This window comes from Rattus rattus, chromosome 4 (assembly GCF_011064425.1).
Source record: "Rattus rattus isolate New Zealand chromosome 4, Rrattus_CSIRO_v1, whole genome shotgun sequence".
NCBI classification, from domain to species: Eukaryota; Metazoa; Chordata; class Mammalia; order Rodentia; family Muridae; genus Rattus; species Rattus rattus.
The window spans coordinates 129,439,686-129,456,525 of NC_046157.1; the positions used below are offsets into that span (position 1 = coordinate 129,439,686).

At 39.3% G+C, this 16,840-nt stretch overlaps 1 protein-coding gene across 2 annotated transcripts in view; it reads right to left on the reverse strand.

Annotated features, from left to right (window-relative positions):
• Positions 1–7,396: 7,396 nt before the first annotated feature.
• Sf3b1 (splicing factor 3b subunit 1) overlaps positions 7,397–16,840 on the reverse strand; it is a 43,169-nt gene continuing 33,725 nt past the window's right edge. For both annotated transcript variants that reach the window (XM_032901108.1, XM_032901109.1), the window contains 5 exons: positions 16,061–16,181; positions 15,262–15,393; positions 11,946–12,218; positions 10,108–10,324; positions 7,397–9,638 (listed from right to left, as the gene is read on the reverse strand). In XM_032901108.1, coding sequence (XP_032756999.1) covers positions 9,480–9,638; positions 10,108–10,324; positions 11,946–12,218; positions 15,262–15,393; positions 16,061–16,181 — 902 coding nt within the window. In that variant the 3' untranslated portion in view covers positions 7,397–9,479. The remainder of the gene's footprint in view (positions 9,639–10,107; positions 10,325–11,945; positions 12,219–15,261; positions 15,394–16,060; positions 16,182–16,840) is intronic.

Sequence of the window (16,840 nt, forward strand, 5' to 3'; positions counted from 1 at the left end):
CTATTAGCTAGCGCATCCTTCCCAATACTCATAGCTCAGCACCCTAAATCTGCCCTCAGCTTTAGTTGTTCAGTTCCCTTCTCCTTGTTCAGCACCCAAAACTGTCCTCAGCCTTAGTCACGGTTCCAAACCCCCACCTGAGGAAGTGGCCTATGAAAGCTCTGCTCAAGATCTCACATTGCTGGTCACCTTTCCTCCCTCCGAAGCCTGGCGAAATCTCCCATTATTGACCGGTTATTGGCCGACCAAGAAACACCTGCAGAACAGGACCTTAGCATCACCATCTCCCCACTATTTGGCGTCTCCATGTAGATTCCTTTCATACACGTATACAGTCTAGGGTGCCTCTTCAGCAGTAGGTTTCCAAGTGGCTTTTCAAAAGACCTTACTGTGGTCTGTCCCTCTTTACCCTATTCTCTCATCCCCCTCCATTTAATCTTCCCATCTTACTTTTCCCTTTATATTTTTATAACACAATGTTCTATTTCCCCTTCCTTGGAAGATGACCATCCTCAATTCCTTACCAACTGCCTCGCCTCTGTGGTTATTCTGATCAAAACACACACATCTAAAGCTTAGATGCTATTATCCATGTGTAGGAGAGAACATACAATACTTTCCTCTTTGAGTCCAGGTCACATCACTCGGAGTGATTGTTTATAACTACATCCATTGACTTGCCAACTTCATATTTTCATTTTTCTAAACTAATGAATAACATTTCGTTGTGTAAATGTACCCAAATGCTTCAGTGGTGCGTGTCTTCCGTACATGACATTAGTCATCTACGGCCTTACACAGACAGCCTTTTCCAGTCCCCGTTATGAACTGGATGAGCTGGTGTCTCTGCAGTAGGATGGAGTCCTTTGGGTGTGTGCCCAGGAATGTACACCTGCATCTTGTGGTAGATGGTGTCTCGGCTTTCCAAGGGACCTCCACCCTACTTTCCATAATGACCACCTCAGTCTGCACTCCCACCAGCAATGAGCAAGTGTCCTCTTTCCCATGAATCTTACCAACATGTGCTATCGTTGGGGATTTAGCTCAGTGGTAGAGCGCAAGGCCCTGGGTTCGGTCCCCAGCTCCGAAAAAAAAAAGAATAATAAATGATACCAACATGTGCTATCACTTGTTTTGGCCATTCTAAGTGATGTGAGGTAAATTTTCAACATAGTTTTAATACGCATTTCCCTGGTGGCTAAGGATGTTGAAATTTGTTTCTCAGCCTTTTGTATTTTGTCTGTTCAGGACTCTGTTTACTTCCATAGCCCATTTTAAATTGGGCTATTTATGTTCAGAATTTTTTAGTTCTTTGTATATTCTAGATTCTAACCTATCAAATGCATAATTGGTAAATAATTGGTAAAGATCTTTTCCCATTCTTTTTTTTTTTTAAAAGATTTATTTATTTCACATATATGAGTACACTGTAGCTGTCTTCAGACACACCAGAAGAGGGCATCAGATCCCATTACAGATGGTTGTGAGCCATCTCTCCAGCCCTTTTCCCATTCTTTAGGATGCCAATTTGCTTAAATGATGCTGTACAAAAGCTTCATGAACTTTTCTTGAGTGTGTGTGTGTGTGTGTGTGTGTGTGTGTGTGTGTGTGTGTTTGGTTTTCTGAGACAGGGTTTCTCTATGTAATCCTGACTGTTCTGGAACTCTCTGTAGAACAGGCTGGCCTCGAACTCAGATTCACTGTCTGTGCTTCCCAAGTGCTGGGATTAAAGACAGGAGCCACCACTGCCCAGCTTCATGCACTATGTTCAATAGCCAAGATATAAAATTTGCCTATATGTGCATCAATAGATAATGGAATAAAGAAAATTAATGTGTATAATGTATAATTTTATTCAGCATAAAAAATTAAGTTATTTCTTTTTTAAAGAAAGGGACGAGACTGAAGACGAGTAAATTAAACAAAATAAGTCATAACCGAAGGACAGAAACTGCATGTCTTCTTTACATGAACAAACGCTATGTTTAAAATATGTACATATATGTTGGGGTGGGGGTTGTCTGTGTGTGTGCCCGTGCCTGCACACGTGCTTGCACTAGCAGAAGGAAGACCATTTGAGGGCAGAAGGCTCACCAGGAGGCACAGTATGCAGAGTAGATGAGAACGTACAATGAGCCATGTTTGAAAACTCTTGTAATGAAACCCATCACTCTTATAACTCAAATGCATGTTCAAGATTGAAAAGAATCAATGTAGGGGCTGGAGAAGGTTGCTCAGCGGTTAAAAGTACTTGTTGCTCTTGCAGAGGACCCCGGGCTCAGTTCCCAACTAACTGTACCCCCATTCACAGGGGCACTAACACCCTCTACTGTCCTCTGTGGGCACTGCACCCATGTGCATATACATCATACCTGCTGCCAAAAAACTCATCCATGTAAAATAAAATTAGTATTTTTTTTTAATTTTTTAATCAATACACATCAGAAAAGGGACCTTAGTCTTGCTAGAAGCAGAGTGAAATGTTGCAAAAAAAAAAAAAAAATAGCTCTTGGAGCTGAACAGCTCACGTGTGAATCCAAACTCCCTCACCTAAAAGCTGTGTGATGCCCTGTGGTTCTTGAGGGCTTCATTCACATTGGCATTAGGCACAGAATATTACCAGAAGCTGTTTGAGTTTGAAGGTTTATAAATTATGGTCAAATGGTGCCCCGCCCCCCCCCCCAAAAAGGCATTCAATTTCAAAATACTTTTGCAATAAATGAGAGATGCTTGCTTATATTATTTTAAGCATTCTTCATCTTTTAAAACATAGATCAAGTATTATTAAATATTAATATTCAATTAATAAAGATATACCCTTCCTGGCAGCCTTTATTCATCCATAAGGCTTGTCAGCTTTCTAGGGCTGTTCTCTTCAAATTATTCTCAAAGGGGGAAGTCTTTGTTTTCCTAGACTTTGCTGCCACCTTTTGGAAACTAAGTACACTACAGAAATCAGAACGTTTTGAACAAAGCTCTTCACAGATCAGTTGTCTTAATCCAGCAGTTACCGTCAAAGAGTTATTTGCTTGAAAATATGTCTGCCTACTCCCATGCCTCGACTTTTCTCACACAATTCTTGGCACCAATAATCTGTCTGAGTTGATTCAGGGGTCAGCTTTCACATCAAGTCCCTTGGCACATGTGCCCCCTTGAAGTAAGCAGGTGCTAGGGGCAGGATAAGCAGCCAGTCCACCCCCTGATGACATACACTGTCTGCCTGAGTGAGGAGAAGCCTGAATGTAGAGGGATGAGCAGTGTGGACCATACCTTAAAGAGCAGGACCATGAAGTCAAAGGAGCCTGTTGTCAAAGAACTGGCAGGAGCCGGTCAGATGAAGAGAGGCCCACCAACTTTTCTAAAAACCACCAATTGGATATGCAGTCAGTTCAGGAAACAGCAAGAGAGGAACTGAGGTGGGCATGGTGACGCACACTTGCAGTGCAAGTGCTAGAGGGCTGAGGCAGAAGGATGTCCAGTTTGAGGTCAGTTGGGGCTACTGGATGACGCCTTGTTTCAAAATAGAATATATTTCTGTTGGTAGAGAGCACGTGTGGCCACTGTTCTCAGTCCCTGGGTTATGTATTTTTAAAATATGTAATTATTCTACAATACTGTGATGGTCTGTATATGCTTGGCCCAGGGAGTGGCATGATTGAAAGGTGTGGTCCTGTTGCTGTAGGTGTCTCACTGTGAGTGTGAGCTATAAGACCCTCGCCCTGGCTGTCTGGAAGTAAGTATTCTGCTAGCTGCCTTCAGAAGATGTAGAACTTTCAGCTCCTCCTGCACCATGCCTGCCTTCATGATACTGGACTGAACCTCTGAACCTGTAGGCCAGTCTCAATTAAATGTTGTCCTTAAAAGAGTTGCCTTGGTCATGGGATCTGTTCACAGCAGTAAAACCCTAATTAAGACAAATACCAAGACCAAAACTCAACTTCAGCACTTAAAAGACTGGAACACTAAATGTATCCATTGGTGATATCAGCTTGGAGTCAAACCAGTGCCAGCTGATTACATGCCACTTCTCAACCTCCCAGAACCCTTTCTCCTCCATACAGCAGGAATAAATATCTACTTCTGAAGGCCACTGCAAAAAATGAATAAATAAATAAATAAATAAATAAATAAATAAATAAATGGGCAATGGATATTTGTTCATAAATTATAAAGCACTGATCATATGGGAGCCATGCTGCTTCTTATTAAATATAGTTTCTTAAATTTTTCCTTTAAACAGAAAGGTCCTAACTATGATGACCTTTTGGCTTTCTTTTTTTTTCTTTTTCTTTTTTTTTTTTTTCCAGAGCTGGGGACCAAACCCAGGGCCTTGTGCTCGCTAGGCAAGTGCTCTACCGTTGAGCTAAATCCCCAACCCCTTGGCTTTCTTTTTAAAAGAGGAGCTCATGTATCGGAGGTTGGCATAAACTACTTACTCAGAGGCTAAGAGCACTGGCTGCTCTTGCAGAGGACCTGGGTCCCAGAAGGAGCTTACTTGAGTTGTTTTCAAAGTAGTCTCTACTCAAGCCATGAAGTCTCCTTCATCACAATAGAAACAATAAATAATAGAATAAAAACTATTATAACTGGATGCTGAGATATGTATAACACTGTCTCAGTACCTCTCCACGTAAGATTACCACTTACTTAATTTTTTAATTGAAAAACTGAGATCAACTTGCCCAACGTCACACAACCAGTTGTTGGCATACCAGGTTCCAAACGCAGGACTAACAGCAAAACCAGCGAGTCACCTGCACTGTGGTGGCACCATCCTCTTCCCTCGCATGCTCCAGGGGAAGGCCCTGTACCTATGCATGCATGAGCAGCACTATGGGGATTCAGTGGGGTTTGTTTTGTTTTCTTTGAAGAAAGAGCACATCAACCTGGAAAGAGGAATTGGCAGGACGGATAAAGGAGAAACTGGAGGGGAAAGGACTGGGGTGAGTTATCAAAGCATTACACACATGTACCAAGTTCTCAAAACAACTTTTAAACATGTTAAGAACAAAAACCAAATCGAATGATCTGCTTCACTTCTGTCAACCTCCATTTACATAGCCTGAATCTCCCTTCAGTACTGGAAGACAGCTTTGCTGAATTACACTATTACTGAACTTAGGTGGACGTTACAGACGTGCCCATACTACTAATCTTTTCTCAACTTTTAACTTGTGGCAGAGAGGGGGCAATGGTACAAAGAACAAACAGTTTACCATTGGCAGATTCCCCCCTGCCTGCCCCCGAGAGCAGTTTCCAGAATAACACTTCAGATGAACCCCCAGCCCTAAAGCCACTCGGCTAACTTCTTCAAAAATGTCCTCCCCATGCTAGAGGTCCTAGATTCCATCCCAGCACCATAAATAAAACTCTGCCTGGCCTTATTAATTGGACAATAAAGCACAAAGTGTGTATCTAACATGTCACAGTGCCCAAAACAGACTAACAAATCTCCAAGCTTTCTACTATGAACACTAAAAATGCCGCTGCTCCTTCAGGCCTTTGAGTCCTGGCTGCCTCGCAAAGCTGGCTTCTCAGTCATGCTCAGCTCAGCAGCTTTCTCTAGGAACTCTTTCACCAGGGGGACTAAATACACAGGGCTCTTTCAAAGGAGGGAAGCATAACACGTGAGCAAACATGGTTACTAGCGAAGTGACCTTGGCATTATCACGTCTGTGCTTTTGCTTTGTGCTTTATCATGCACACAGGGAATGAGCTATTTCCAGGAAGTCTTTCACTGAGTTGCGCTGAGTCTCCACCCCCTCAACCCGCAAAAAACCTACTCAGGGTCAGACTCCCGAAGTTTGAACCTATGACAGAGTGTTACTCTGTTGGCCATGGAGACTGCAGAAGCCCCTCCGCTCCTGCTTCCTATACAAACGTCTGCACTAACAATAACCTCTAAGACTTAAGACGTGTTGATATTGCGTTAAGGAATAACAGGCTTCCTCCGGAATTTGACTAAAAGTGTGCTCAAATTTGAATTCTCCATCTCTTTCCTTTTGTTACCAGGTTACAGGTTGCTCCCAACATGTATGTATTTGTTGTAGAAGGTTGTTTCCAACATACATATAGAAGCATTAAGAGTAAATAAAGATAACAGTAAGATTCAAACGCTATGTACTTAGTTTGTAAAAGATGATTACATGAAAGATCCAAGACATTGTAAGATCAACTATATTATTCTCTTAGAGGCAGGCTAAACAGGCTGTGTGCAGTTTGACAGCAGGTTAAATGCAGTCTTAAAAGATCTCAAGGGGGCTGGAGAGGTGGCTCAGTGGGTTAAAAGCACTGACTGTTCTAGAGGCCCTGAGTTCAAATCCCAGCAACTACATGATGACTCACAACCATCTGTAATGAGATCTGATGCCCTCTTCTGGTGTGTCTGAAGACAGCTACAGTGTACTCATATATAATAAATAAATCTTTTTTTAAAAAAGATCTCTACACTTTACTCATATATGTAAAATAAATAAATCTTTAAAAAAAAGATCTCAAGGGTTCTTTGCTGTGAGGTCTGCCGAAACTTACCTACGTCATCATCTCAGAGGCCTTAAGAGACCAACAGTACAAATAAAACAGGCCTCCTCACGTGCCAGACCCACAAGTGTACCATCTTTGAATGCACGTTCGGACTCCCCTTCCACAGAACTCATGCAGCCTCTAAGTATTACCTCTGTTTTCCAGGCATTAGATGCTGTCTACACACTCCACCTTTAGCAGACATGAGTCCTACCTGAGGCCTAGGCTAAGCGGACACATTGGCACATGCCTGTGATCCCAGACTTTGGAGGGAGGACCACCCAGAATTTAAGGTCAGCCTGAGCTACAAGTTTCCAGTCAAAATCCCAAGTCTGGAGCTAGCTGTCTCTCAAAGAACAAAGGACAAAAGATGATACCTAAAGGCAGAGAGATGGGGTGCTCCTGGCACCTTAGTCAAATTGGGGATGCATTTATAGGGCACTCCCCCATAGCATTTTCTGGCCTAAACTATTAGTGTAGAAACCAGAGTAATTCTGGGATTGCTATAATGTATCTTCATTTAACTGTTCAAAATGTAACCACCACTGGAAACATAAGCCAGACTACTTATCTGGTAAATCTGCAATTATCTTCTTCCAATTTATTTAAGTTTTGTTTTATTAGTTACTTGGGAAGGTCTTATGTATGCCCCAAACAAGAAAACTTGTAATCCTCCTGCCTCTGCCTAAGTGCTGGGATTACAGATCTGTGTTCGTGCCCCCCACCCCCAGTTTCTATTTCTTATTTCATGAAGAAAAACATTTGACCAACAACTCAAAGAGCTCTATGTAGTTAAAATGGTAAACCACAACAGAGCAAACACAGCGTAATACCATAGAGAGTCAACTAAGATTAAGAACTGGTATACTAAGACTTTAGATATAATAAGTTTTATTTATCTGGTAGTACTTGATGCTCACAGGGCACCATACAACAAATTTTAAAAATACAATATAAAAAAATCAAACAGCCAAAGAAATACTAATTAATTCCATCAGAGGGCAATGGCCCAGAGGAGGGGGAAAAAAAAAAAAAGCCCAGAGAAAAACCCACCTTCTGTCCCCTTAAGAACATTAATTCCTCCTGCCTACGTTTTACCTTAAGAAACATCAAAGTGCTAAAGAAAAGGTCTTTGAGAAGAGTTAAAACTTGACATAGCATCTTTCACAAAGGTTTATCCCAAAATGCTTTTCTTATTTATTAAGAGCATTTCACAAGCCAAACATCTCTGAGCATCTATTTGGTCCTAATCTTGAGATTACAGCCTTTAGCATTTTTCCCCTTATCCATTCTCAGATTACGTCCACCAGGAAAATGTCACTTAAGGGGTAGAAGTCTCTTTTGAGCTGCATTTCCACTGCAAAGCTTATTTTCCATAAATAGCAAGGAGCTAAACAAACTTATTTTAATTAATAATGCAATAAAATTTTCCCAAGTAGTTTAAAAATCAAAATTTAACTTTGAGAACTATATTCAAGGTTATAATTGCCAAGGGTTATTTGAAATCAACTATATAAAACAACAATATTTAAAAGTGCATAAGGTATGGCTAGAAAATTTCTAAGAACAGGAAAATGGTTTACTACACAATGATAGCCAGACCACATACAAGGAACAAGGATCCGTGTATGGGAACAATTAGTGCTCAGTATCCCTTCTGTAAAAGCAAAGCAGAAGCTATTTCTCACCTAAGCTTCAGCCAGAGAGTCTCCCTTGTCAGAAGCACAGGTTGCCTAGCGCTCCTGGAATTCTGAGGGTGGTAGAGTCACATGCCAGTCACACTGGAGGCAGAATTTATTTCCTTTTAGAATTGAGACGAGTACAGAGGGAGACAAAAGAGTGATGGCTAGAATAGCTAGAAAAGCTTTTTAAAACAAGAAATTTGGGGCATAAAATTAAATAAAACTGATTCAAAAGTTGCCCCAAAACATTAAAATAGCCCCTTAATACTTGGTCTTCATGAATTGAAAGCGTTTTGGCTTATGCTCACACTTAAACCAATACAGTGTCTGACTGCTACATACAAACCAAGGAAATCTAGGCATTTGTGCATCTGCCATTACATAACATCCTGGTACCTAAGGACACTGCACACGCAAAAGGCAGATCATCAACAGTGGCTAGCATTCAGCAGGTGTTCAACAGCTACTTACAAATAAACTGATTAGTGGCATACCACAAAGCCTGAAGACTGTCCTACTATACTAGCATTTCTTAAGTAGCCTCTCTCCCAACAGGACATACAGTTCTGAGGTACAGATAGCTTCTCCACTTTATAGGCACAGGCCATCAAAGTGGGGCATTATGTCCATTCATAAAGCATTTTGAGAAATCAAGAGGTGAAAGGTGCTAGGCAAGTACAAAATAATACCCAAGACAGTTCAAAGTGCTACTTTTCTATGGTGATGGAATGGTTATGCTACATTGAGGGGAGGGGCACCCCCAAAGCTACTCTTCTCATCATCAACAAAACGATGGACTTTTGACAAGCAGGCCATCACTATATAGTTTGCGTTCTGCTAGCTATGTTTCCATAATAAACTAGGTGACAGGATATGAAATTAAGCCACTTATTCTACACAAACCAGTACTTTACCAAAGTTCTGCATTTTACAAGTCATATTCAAAAAACACACACAAATTAGCATTTTGTACATGAATGTTTATTTCTCAATTAAACATTCCCTTTAAACACAAGGAATGAATTCTAAATCTTCATAAAGATGAATAAAAAATGATATCCCTCCAGTATAGCGTGTATAATCACTGTCCTTGGTCACTACTGGCATTTACTGTTTAACATCAAAAAACAAAGGTTATTTAAAAATCATGCTACTGGATTTCTACCCCCTCCGCTATGACCAGCTCTACACTGATCTGCAATGTTTTACAAGTTTATATCATCAGATCAAAGCAAGTTTAAAGTGTGAAACAGCTGTATTGGACACAAAGTAAAGTTACAAGATATAGTCAAGTTCGTAACGAATATAGGTGTTCTTATCATCATTGTAGATCCTTGGGTAATGTGCTATGAGAGCATCCTGGGAGCCAATGTAGATGGAGTTGTAAATTTTCCAATATACATCTCTGACTTTCCGAGCTGGGTGAAACAAGCCCTAGAATAAATAAAAGGTAGAGTTACTTCTATTTTCAATGGGGAGAAAATGCACACACACACACTTTAATATGACTATAAGTTATAAGGATATGATTAGAAATATTTGATTTTGGCTGGCATGATGGCACACACCTTTAATCCTAGTGGTCAGAAACAGAAGCAAGTGGATCTATCAAGTTCAATGCTGGCCTAGTCTACACAGTAAGTTCAGGCCGGCCAAGGATACAGAGTGAGGCCCTATCTCAAAAAAATAAAAATAACACAAAACAAACAAACAAAAAACCTACTTACTTTTAAGAGGGAAGGAAAGAAACTGTACAAACTTGTGGTGGGTAAACAAAATCTAATTCCTATCTCAATATAGAACTGTCTTCCACATGGTAATTAGGGAATGACTGACTTCAATATAAGTTATTTTTTGAGCAATCCCTGCATAAAAACAACCCAAAAAACCACATTTAACTTACCTGTAAGCAATACTGCAACATTCTGCATGGTCCAATAGCAACCCTCAGGCCCTCCAGAGCTCCCATAACTGCCTGGATTACATGGGGAGATGTCTCAAACACATTAGGCCACACATAGTTCAGTAAGTGATTCAGAGAATCTTCACAGCCAAATCCATAAACACCAAGTGACATGTGTTGTACCACTGCACTAGCGGTCTGTCTGTGTACAAGGTCCCTGTAATGGAAGGGAAAAGATCTCTTTAGTCGCATTTTTATTAGAAATATTCACTTGAACGTTAGAAAATAAATTACTCAACATTTTCATTTCAAGGGTCTATTTCATTTTAAATTCTGTAATCTTAAATATTTGATAGTCACAAGTCAAAATTAAATTTGCTCAAATTGGTATGATTTCATTCAAAAATTCAATTTAAGAGAAAAATCTATCAGGTTTTTAAATCTGCACAAATAAGAACGTTTATCTCTATCAGCATCTGAATTTGTGTCAGGACATATCCCTCTACTATTCACACACTATCCCGACTGCAAACATAAATATAACAGTGCTCATGCACTCTGCCAAAATAGTAACAACCTTTCAAAGGCATTAGGAAAAAAGTCTGAACTGTAACACTATAATTTGTTACCTAACTTATTCAATATGATAAAGTTTCAGTAAGTTTCCCAACTGAAGAAGTATTCTCTTAGTGATTTTCAAGTGACTTACTACCTCAACTTGCACAGAACATTTCTTTTTTCTTTTTTTTTTTTTTCTGGTTCTTTTTTTTTGGAGCTGGGGATCGAACCCAGGGCCTTGCGCTTCCTAGGCAAGCGCTCTACCACTGAGCTAAATCCCCAACCCCCAGCACAGAACATTTCTTAATTTCTTGAGAATTACAATCAGTTTCCAAAGCACAGTATTTTAAAATAAATATAATAAATATATAAATTTATAATAAATACATAATAAATAAATAAAAACTTTCTAAAACAGCTGAGATAATAATAAAGAATGTAAAAAGCATAAAAAATTATTCTGGTGATTAAACTTACATGAGAATTACAAAAAGTAGATCTGAGAAGAGTCTAAATTTTCCAAAAGTAAATTTGATGTATTAACTGGGTGTATGAAATTCAAATATATTTTGCAGTATAATATCCAAGAGTCTTTTTACTTATGAATACAGCCCCCAAAACAGAAAGTTCTGCCAAATTTCCAATTCTACTATCAGTTTTATTTGTAGTCAGTATATGAAGAAACAAGTCATGTTTTCTTTTCACAAAATTCCTTCCATTCAGAACAAAAATTTTAACCTCAATCCACACCTCTCAACAGTTATAATGTTGAGAAATGGAGTTTAAGGTCCTGTTCAGCTGCACAGTAAGTTCAAAGCCACCCTGAGAGAGACCCTGTCTCAAAAACAAAACTATAAGTTGTTTTGACATGCTAATTCATGTACACCTTTTTCCCCCTAATTTTTTTAAAAAACAGTAAATCAGTTATTGTGTTCCAAAATCTACTTAGCTTAACACATATAGAAAAAGATTAACAGAGGTAGGGGACCTGAAGAGAAAAATCTGGGTACTCCACTATAACAAATATTAAGTTAAGAAATTAGACTTATTATATGAAATAATTCACAGTAATATTTCTTCTTTAATAATACAACAAATAGATCATTTAAAAATTATCTTAGGGGGTTGGGGATTTGGCTCAGTGGTAGAGCACTTGCCTAGCAAGCGCAAGGCCCTGGGTTCAGTCCCCAGCTCAAAAAAAAAAAATTATCTTAGTAAATTCTAAAATGAAGCATAATTGTTCATTAATTATTTTTGAGCATTTAGTTTTAGCCACTTACCTATCCATTAATGCATCCTCAAGTAAAGGTGTTACAGCGTAGATGTAGTCTTTTCCCATTTCACCGATATACTCAAACAGGAAGGAGAGTGATTTTAACACTCCATTTTGAACATTAAGCTCAGGAACTCTGTACTCATTCATTAGGGCAGGGAGCACTGTGAAGGGTGAGCATGTTTCAGCAACAATGGCTATTGCTACAGTAGTACAAACCCTGTTCTGCCTTTCCTGAACTTTGAGGTTGTTTAGAAGTGTAGCCAATACATCGTGAGGGCTAAAAAGAAAGAAGAAATACATCAGCATGTTAGCGTACTTATTAAATTTGTTCTCAGAAAACACAAAAACTGCAAGGGAATGGAGAAACATTAGTAACTTTCTGATAAAACACACTACTTTCTCATGACTGGGTTTGTGGTTCTAAAATGGTGTAATTATAACTTCCAAAAATAAAAAAGGCTAAAGAAAAAAGGTTTAAAAAATAAAGCTTCAGTGGAGGGCAACTCCATACGAAGACCAGTAGTCTCAGCCAACCTAGACCCCCTGGGAGCTCCCAGAGACTGAGCAAGTTGGTCCGAGGCCCCGCCTGGCAGTATATAGCAGAGGACTGCCTGATCTGGCCACAGTGGGAAACTTGAGGCCCCAGGGAAGGACAATGTCTATTTGCGGGGGCAGGGTTAGAGCACCCTCTCAGAGGCAAGGGGGAGGAGGAATGGGATGAGGAAATACGGGAACTAGGGAATAACAACTGGAATGTAAATAAGAAAAAAAAACCCCAGGAAAATGGGGAAAAAGCTTCATACAAATTGTCAGATTTATCTTAATATTAATTCAGGTAAACAGTTTTTTACTCTTTAATTTTTTTTGAAATAAAGAAATTTAAATATCTAAATGGTCTCCAGAGCCAGGCAGCCTTATAGATAGAATATCCAAAACTCTGGACTCCTAGCTCAAACACATACAATCTGTTCCTCAATCTACCCATTACCCCACGCCCATGGTTTCCTTAAGCACAATCACCCTACCTGGTTCTGGCTGCCTCCTACCAGCTTTTACATACCCCTATGCTAACACTTAGAGACATTAGGGCTACTGTATCTTATCTGCAACTTGTTTTACAATCAGACCACCATAGACACAAACAGTTCTATTCCCAAGAAATGAAAAGGGATGTGTATCTATCCTGAAGAAATGTTACCTAACTTAACAGACTTTTGTATGTTTTAGGAAATTATTTCCCAGTTGTTCTAGTTTCCTTTCTGCTTCTGTGATAAAACATTCTGACCAGAAGAAATGTGAGAAAGAAAGGGTTTATTTCAGCTTCTTTAAAAAAAGATTTATTCGTTATTTTAGTTTAAATAAGTAAGTGCTCTATCTGCTTATACACCTGTGTGCCAGACGGAATCAGATCCCATTATAGATGGTTGTGAGCCACCATGTGGTTGTGGGAATTGAACTCAGAACCTGTTAAGAGCAGAGCAATCTCTCCAGCCCCTATCTTAGCTTCTATGTTCAGGTCACAGTATATATACTGCTGAGGGAAGTCAGGGCAGAGAGCCAACCAGAAACTGAAACACAAATCACGCAGGCATGGCGCTTACTGGCTCACTTGTAGGCTCATGCTCAACTTGCTTTCTTATCTATACTATCCACATGAATCAACTTTTCACAACCATGGTGACAGGCCATGTGATCTGTGCAATTCCTTGTCTAAGGTGACTCTGGGCTGTGTCCAGTTTACAGCCGAAGCTAATCAGAACACTGGAAAAATACACATGGGTAGTCTCTTTTTCTACAATTATAACTGCTTCTCTCAGGTAAGTTCTGATGAAGCAAATAACCATAAATGAATTCATAAAGCAAATGAATCTGTGAATTGGTCTTGGAACAATGAGGTTTTAAAAACACAGAAAGTGAATATAAGATATGAATTATATAGAAATATTATATGTTGAACTAGGTTCAATTCCCAGCACCCACATGGTAGATGGCACTTGGTGCAATTCCAATTCCAGGGCTTCTGACAACCCTCACATACACAAATGAAGATAAAAACCATTAAAGAAAAAAAAATTTAAAAAGGGGGGCTGGATGCATGGATCAGTGCTCTTCCAGAGAGCCTGGGATGATTTTCAGCACCCACACGGCAATGCTCAACCATCTAATTCCAAATTCCAATCTGACAACGAGTCTGTGGAAACTAAAAGACTGCAGAATACTCCTTACTATTTTAAGCAATATTCCAGCCAGGTTTGATAGTACATGCTCTTGATATGTTTTTGATCTTAGCACTAGGGAGGCAGAAACAGGCTAAGAGCTAAGAGGCCAGCCTCGTCTGTCTACATACCAAGTTCCACGGACAGCCAAGATTACATGGATAAACCCCATCTCAAAAAAAAAAAAAGAAAAAAAAAAGCAATATCCTAAAGAAGACCAACAAAAACTTGAATGTGCCTCTGAAAATATCTATTCTTCTCTAGGGTAAATTTTAAAGCCTTCTGAGTTCAATCAAAAGTGTTAGAAAATATTTTTAAATAGGAAAAGGCAGGTCAGTGTTTAAATAAAATGCTTTTTCTTCAGATGACTAACTATACTCTGCCTCAAAAGATGTCTACATGTATACAGCCACCCAATTAGACAAGATGGATGAAGCAAAGAAGTGCAGGCAGACAGGAGCCGGATGTAGATCGCTCCTGAGAGACACAGCCAGAATACAGAAAATACATAGGCGAATGCCAGCAGCAAACCACTGAACTGAGAATAGGACCCCATTGAAGGAATCAGCAAAAAGAACTGGAAAGCTTGAAGGGCTCGGAGACCCCATATGAACAACAATGCAAGCAACCAGAGCTTCCAGGGACTAAGCCACTACCTAAAGACTATACATGGACTGACCCTGGACTCTGACCTCATAGGTAGCAATGAATATCCTAGTAAGAGCACCAGTGTGGGGGGAAGCCCTGGGTCCTGCTAAGACTGAACACCAAGAACGTGATTGTTGGGGGGGAGGGCGGTAATGGGGGGAGGATGGGGAGGGTTATAAAGAAGGGGAGGGGGACGGGTTAGGGGGATGTTGGCCCGGAAACCAGGAAAGGGAATAACACTCGAAATGTAAATAAGAAATACTCAAGTTAATTAAAAAAAAAAAAAAAAGCAAAAAAAAAAAAAGCTTAAAACACATTTAAAAAAAAAAAGAAATGTAAATAAGAAATACTCAAGTTAGTAAAGATGGAAAAAAAAGAAGAAAAAAAAAGATGTCTACATGGAAGTACTTTCGAACACAATAGGTTTACTATAAACCTACTAAAAACACAACTCACCCAATAGCCTTTGCGATATAACCAAATGTATTGACTGTAGCTCTTCGAATAGCTTTTTTGTGAGCTTTTAAAAGCTCTAAAAGTTCAAAGCAAATCCTCATCCACTCTCTTGCAGATACATACTCAGCTCCCCTAAATTAAAAGAAATAAAAAATGCAATTAATGAATTAACATGGTTGTTATCAAGGTATTTTGATGTTTGTTTTTGCAGTGTTGGGGATGAAGCCCAGGGCCCATGAATGCCAAATCGTTCTACTACCGATCTGCACCTCCTACCCTAATCAAAGTTTACAAAGTAAATATGCATATTCAACTCTGAAATCATCACTAACTCATCTTAAATATTAAGTGAAAACTACTATCTCCCTTTTAAATAGGTTGACTTGTTAAGTGGTGCCATACAGCTTTAATCTCAGCAGCACTTAGAAAGCACATCGAAGTTCAAACCTGGTCTATATAGTGCGTTCCAGGCCAGCCAAGGATACGATCAGACCTTGTCTCAAAAGAGAAAAGAAAGCAAGCCTGACTTTGTTTTAAAACTATACTGCGCCTTTAATCCCAACATTCGGGAGGGAGGCAGAGGCTGGTAGCTCTGTTTACAAACAGACTGGTCTATAGAGTGAGATCCAGGACAGCCAGAGATACACAGAGAAACCCTGTTTGGGGAGTCAGGGTAAGGGAGGAAGACATCCACACTGCTATTTCCTATTACCGCTTAAAGTGAAATCTTGCTAAATCTAAATACTGTCTATACTTGATAGCTAAATATGTACTTGGTGTTGCTATGTAATCTTCTTACCTGTCAGCAATACGCCCAACAAGATCAATACAATTCTCTTGTACTTTCTCATGTCTGTTCTTCAAGATGGGGGTGAGTCTAGGCAACAGATCTTTAATTGGTGGTGTCATCTTATGCATACCTATTTGACAGAAATCAAGGAACTATTAAAACCTGAATTGCAGTCTTTCATTTTTCCTTTTACAGTACAATGCAAAAATATGAACTTATAAGCTACCGGTGGATAAAAAAGCTCCAGATTCTAATTGGACTTAGAATTTTTTAAAATATTAACAGCTTCTAGTTACATTTAGAAATCAAAGAAATCAGTAAAGTGATTTTAAAAATGAGTTACTCAGTAATAGATTTTATGAAATGTTATTTGTAAACTGACTTTTAAATATGGGAACAGCCTATGTTGTGGCCAAATACAGCAATATAAGCCAAAGTTAGATCAGATCAAATCAGTAAGGGTCCCTATACCCTGTTACTGCAAAATTAAACAGACCTCCAGTCTCCCTGAAATGCAGGGCACACCTAGGGGTTATTTATTAGATCTATGAAGAGAGAAAAAGAGGCAGCTAGTAGGCACTCTTGATCTAACTAAAATTATTTGCTCTGATTTTCCACTGCTTTGCTAGACAAACAATATAGTCTATAATTCTGGCAAATCAGAGAACCACGAGTGAGTAAGACTGTTTGGCAAGTCATTGTCTGTATAAATCTGGGCTATATTGGGGGTTCTATATAAATACAACAGTTCAAAGCTCTATACTGCATAACAGTCCTTATTCCTTTCCC